The following is a 5,000-nucleotide window of genomic DNA, read 5'->3' as shown; positions in this document are numbered from 1 at the left end:
GTGAATAGGAAGGGTTTAGAGGGATGTGGGCCAAATGCTGGCAAATGGGACTAGATTAGGTTAGGATATCTGGTCAGAATGGACGGGTTGGGTCCGTTCCGTGCTGTGTTCCACTGGGAATGCTAAACTGCCCACAGTGTTCAGGGAATGTGTTAGTCAGGGGTAAAATTTAGAGTAATAGGGTAGGGAATGGGTTTGGGTGGGATAGTCTTTGGAAGGTCGGTGTGGACGTGTTGGCCGAAGGGCCTATTTCCACACTGTAGGCATTCCATTCTATGACTCCAAGACTCTAACAAAGTCTGTCCTAAACAGGTTTCCAACTTGTAACTTCCCAATTGGTTCAAATTTCCAAAACTAGAACAGGCAGTTGGATGGAGAGCTGGCACAGGCCAGGGTGGGCTGAACGGCCACCCTCTGTGCTGCAGGAGTCCATGATCACATCCATGAGCAACCAAACATGGGACACTCGATGGACTGGCCCTGTGCACCTGAGCATCACTTGGATAAGGAGAGAGAGAGAGAGAGAGACTTACCTGGAGCTGGTTACATTCCAAGATGGCGATCAGAGTGCGGGGTACAGGCGCAGGCGGTTGCATTAACCTGGGAGCAAGCAGAGGGAGCATGGGATAAGCAAGTGATTTCCTTTCAAAAAGGGGACATGGTGTCTAATCAAAGCAGAAAGACAAAGCCCTTTTTATCATATTTCACTGGCTGGGCCACACCGCATAGGAAGGCCTTGTGGAGCACAGATGCTCGGATTGGCCAGGCTGGGTCAATCGCCAAGCGATGGGTGTAGGTGTAAAGACCATCCTTCCAGCGAGCCCTGATCGGGGTGTTGTTGCACAGTGCGAGGTGAGGGGGGGCAAGTCCTCAGTGCCATCTGTTGCATTCCACAATTCCTCTTTCCCTCTTCTTCCACACCCCCCCCCCCCCAACCAAATTCCAAGTTGAGGCTGGAGTTGCTATAATCTCTCTCCCACCAGCAGGGGCAGTATGGCTGACTGGTCACCTCCCTGGTGCAGTCCCACTTAGCGATTTCTTGGAATTTCAAACCCATTGCGAACCATCTGTGCATCTGGCTGGTGAGACCTGTTGGATATTAGAGTCCCTTAGACACGGAATTCCCCGGAGGTTAACATGAGGGTTCATTTAATAGCTATGACAATGGTAACTAACTCCCCAAAACTTATAGAAACAATAGTGAATACAAGGGGAACACAACACCCATTGAACAAGTCACCTGGTGCCATACATACTTTATTGGGGCGGCACAGTGACTCAGTAGTTAGCACTGCTGCCTCACAGCTGCAGGGACAGGGTTCGATTCCAACCGCGGGCACCTGTCCGTGTGGAGTTTGCACGTTCTCCCCGTGTCTGCATGGGTTTTCCTCCCACAGTCCAAGATGTGCAGGTCAGGGTGCATCAGCCATGCTAAATTGCCCGTAGTGTTAAAGGTTCGTAGATTAGGGGTAAGTGTAGAGTAACAGGGTGGGGAGTGGGTCTGGTGGGTTACTCTTCAAAGGGTCAGTGTGGACTTGTTAGGCCGAAGGGCTGTTGCCACACCGGGGGAATTCTATTGTTGGATTGCTTTTGAAAATAAAATGGTTTTGCTCTTTAAGGATGGATGGAGCTTGGGAGGGTTCAAAGGTCATTCGATGTCACTACTGTTGGTCCCATGGTCATTAGCCTAAGGATTGACAGAGAGAAAATAACCCTCCCTAAAAAAATACAACAGTATCTAGCTGGGGGCAGAGGGAGTTCGTGTCTTCGTTACACAGACCTCGTAGGCAGATCTTATGCTCATCGAGTCTGTACAGATCCCACCTAGCTCCAGCCCACCCCTATCCCCACATTAGCACGGCCAATCCACCCAGCCTGCACATCCTGGACACTACAGGGCAATTTCCTGTGGTCATTCCACCCACCCTGCACATTATGGGGCAACTTCTCATGGCCAAACCATCCGGACCTGCCCGTCTTTGGACTGAGGGGGAAACCGGAGCACCCGGAAGAAACCCACGCAGACACTGGGAGAATGTGCAAATTCCACACAGAGTCACCTGAGGGTGGAATCAAACTCGAGTCCCTGGCGCTGTGAGGCAGTTGTGCTAACCACTGAGCCATCGTGGCTGTGCTGAAGGGGAAATCATGCTGACAAATTTAAGAGCTAACAAGCAGGACAGATAAAGGGAAGCTAATAGATGTAATGCATTTGGAATTCCCAAAGGCATTTGATAAGTACCACACATAATGCTGCTTAATAATAGAGAGTAATATATTAGCATGGAGAGAGGATTGGCTACTCCATAGACGACAGTTGGGGATAAAAGGAGGCATTTTCAGGGTGGAGTGAGACAGAGATCAGTGCTAGGGCTACAATTATTTACAGTGCAGATAGACAGAGGGAGACAGGCTTCCTACTTACAGTGTGAGCATATTTGAGCTGTCCAGTTTCCTCATAATACATGATATTCAATCTTCTGCTCTGATAGTCTGTGCAGTTCGATGCACTTGAAAGCTGGCAAAATGAGAAATAAAATTACTGGCGTGTGCTTGAAATGAAACAAATTAAAACCAACAGATTAGAGCAAATTAAGGTTTGCACGTCAGGAGCTGCTAAACATATGTAAGATGATGCATCAGCAGATTTTTCTTTATATTCACACAAGGGGATGTGGGAGTCACTGATCAGACCCAGCATTTACTGTCCTTCCCTAGTTACCCAGAGAGTAGTTAAGAGTCAACCACAATGCTGTGGGTCTGGAGTCACATGTAGGCCAGACCAGGTAAGGATGGCACAAAAATAGAAATTGCTGGAAAAGCTCAGCAGCAACAGAGAGAAATCACAGTTACCTTTCGGATCCGGTGATCCTGCCTTGGAACTGTAAGGATAGTAGTTTCCTTCCTTAAATAACATTTGTGAACCAGATGTTTTTCTTCCCCCCCGATTTCATTAGATTCTTAATTCCAGATTTTTAAAAAAAACGATTTCATATTCCACCATCTGCCTTGGCGGGATCCGAACCCAGGTACCCAGAACGTTAGCCAGTTTCTGGATTACCAGTCCAGCAATAATACTACTACACTATCGCCTCCCTGCTGATTCACTGCTGAAACTTGCCAGGACAGTCAAAAACCCGAGAGTCCCTACAGTGTGAAAACAGGCCATTTGGTCCAACAAGTCCACACCGACCCTCCGAAGAGTAACCCACCCAGACTCATTTGCCTAGCCTATTATCCTATATTTACCTCCGACTAATACACCTAACCTACACATCCCTGAACACTATGGGCATCTTAGCATGGCCAAACCACCACTAACTTGCACATCTTTGGACTGTGGGAGGAAACCGGAGCACCCGGAGGAAACCCACACAGACACGGAGAGAATTTGCAAACTCCACACAGTCAGTTGCCCGAGGCTGGAATTGAACCAGGGTCCCTGGTGCTGTGAGGCAGCAGTGCTAACCACTGAGCCACTGTGCTGCCCACACCCATGGGTTTTACCACCTATAGGGGCAAGAGAAGCAGATCCCCTTGAAAGTTTCCCTCCTGGTTGCACACCGCCCCGAATTGGAAAATGGAACTCTGCAAACTCCCTCTGCTAAATGCGCCGTGTGTATCTCCCTAATCATAGGGACTGCAGCAGTGACAGGCAGTGGCTCATCACAGCTTCTCAAAGGCAGTCAGGGCTCGGGGAATACTTTGCACATCTCAGCAACAAAACGTTTTCTGAGCTAGTGTCTGCAGTGAGGCAACAAACTCCCACAAAGAACACAGGCGAGAGACCTCGTCGCAAAATTGACAATATTAAAATTTTACAATGAAAGACAAACCACATTTTATTACAGTACTTCCAATTATATCAAGCTGCCAGAATGGAATGCCAATTTACAAAGTGGTTGGTAAGAGAACCAGAAAATGAAATGAAAGGATTAAATTTTACACAATGTGTGGTGGTCTGGGATTCAGTGGCTCTGTGGTTAACACTGCTGCCTCATGGTGCCAGAGACCCGGGTTCGATTCCCACCTCAGGCGACTTTATGTGGAGTTTGCACATTCTCCCCGTGTCTGTGTGGGTTTCCTCCGGGTGCTCCGGTTTCCTCCCACAGTTCCAAAGATGTGCAGGTTAGGATGGATTGGCCGTGCTAAATTGCCCATAGTGTGCAGGTTGGGTGAAGTTAAGCAAGGGGAAATGCAGGGTTGTTGGGATGGAGTGGGCCGTCCTTTGGACAGTTGGTGTGGACTCAATGGCTGACGGCCTGCTCCCACACCTATCGGGATTCTTTGATCCGAATCACGCTTGCTTCAGTCTGGGCGGTGCTTAGGGCCTGCGATATGGGAGGAATGGCAGCCATTGAATGTTCCAGCATTGAAGGCCATTCAGTCTGTTGTAATGGCTCAAACACTTTGATCTCCGGTACTCTCCCATCCCCTTAGCTTTCCGAGGGGGATTGAATAAATATGATTGAGTCTAGCTTTTTTGTTTTAAATGGATATCGCTGGCTGGGCCAGCAATTTATTGCCCATCCTAATTGCCCAGAGGGCAGTTAAGAGTCAACCCCATTGCTGTGAATCTGGAGTCACACGTGGAGCAAGGGGGAGGGTAAGGATGGCAGCTGGCTTCGCTAGAGGGGCATTAGTGAATCAGATGGGGTTTTTCCTGGCAATCATTAGATTCCTAATTCAATTTTTTTAAAAAAATTGAGTTGGGGTGGCACAGTAGCTCATTGGTTGGTGCTGCTGCCTTACAGTGCCAGGGACCCAGGTTCGATTCCCACCCTCGGGCGAATGTGTGTGGAGTTTGCACATTCTCCCAGTGTCTGTGTGGGTTTCCTCCCACAGTCCAAAGGTTATGTGAACTGGCCATAGGAATTGCTGATAGTGTTCAGGGGTGTGCAGTTAGGGGTAAATGTAGAGTAACAGTTTAGGGGAATGGGTCTGGGTGGGTAACTCTTCAGAGTGTGCGGACTTGTTGGTCCAAGTGGAGTCTAAGTCCA

The 5,000-nt window shown here is 48.7% G+C and overlaps 1 protein-coding gene across 1 annotated transcript in view; it reads right to left on the bottom strand.

The window, feature by feature from the left end:
* The window catches only part of sars2 (seryl-tRNA synthetase 2, mitochondrial), a 40,348-nt gene that overhangs the window by 1,289 nt on the left and 34,059 nt on the right, over positions 1-5,000 (bottom strand). The window contains 3 exon segments of the mRNA XM_087983927.1: positions 534-578; positions 580-600; positions 2,426-2,518. Coding sequence (XP_087840053.1) covers positions 534-578; positions 580-600; positions 2,426-2,518 — 159 coding nt within the window.

This window comes from Chiloscyllium plagiosum, unplaced genomic scaffold (genome assembly GCF_037043375.1).
Source record: "Chiloscyllium plagiosum isolate Xiang-an unplaced genomic scaffold, Cpla_swu_hap1 HiC_scaffold_47, whole genome shotgun sequence".
Lineage (NCBI taxonomy): Eukaryota > Metazoa > Chordata > Chondrichthyes > Orectolobiformes > Hemiscylliidae > Chiloscyllium > Chiloscyllium plagiosum.
The sequence above is the reverse complement of the archived record's forward strand: the minus strand, read 5'-3'. Positions and strand labels throughout refer to the sequence as shown.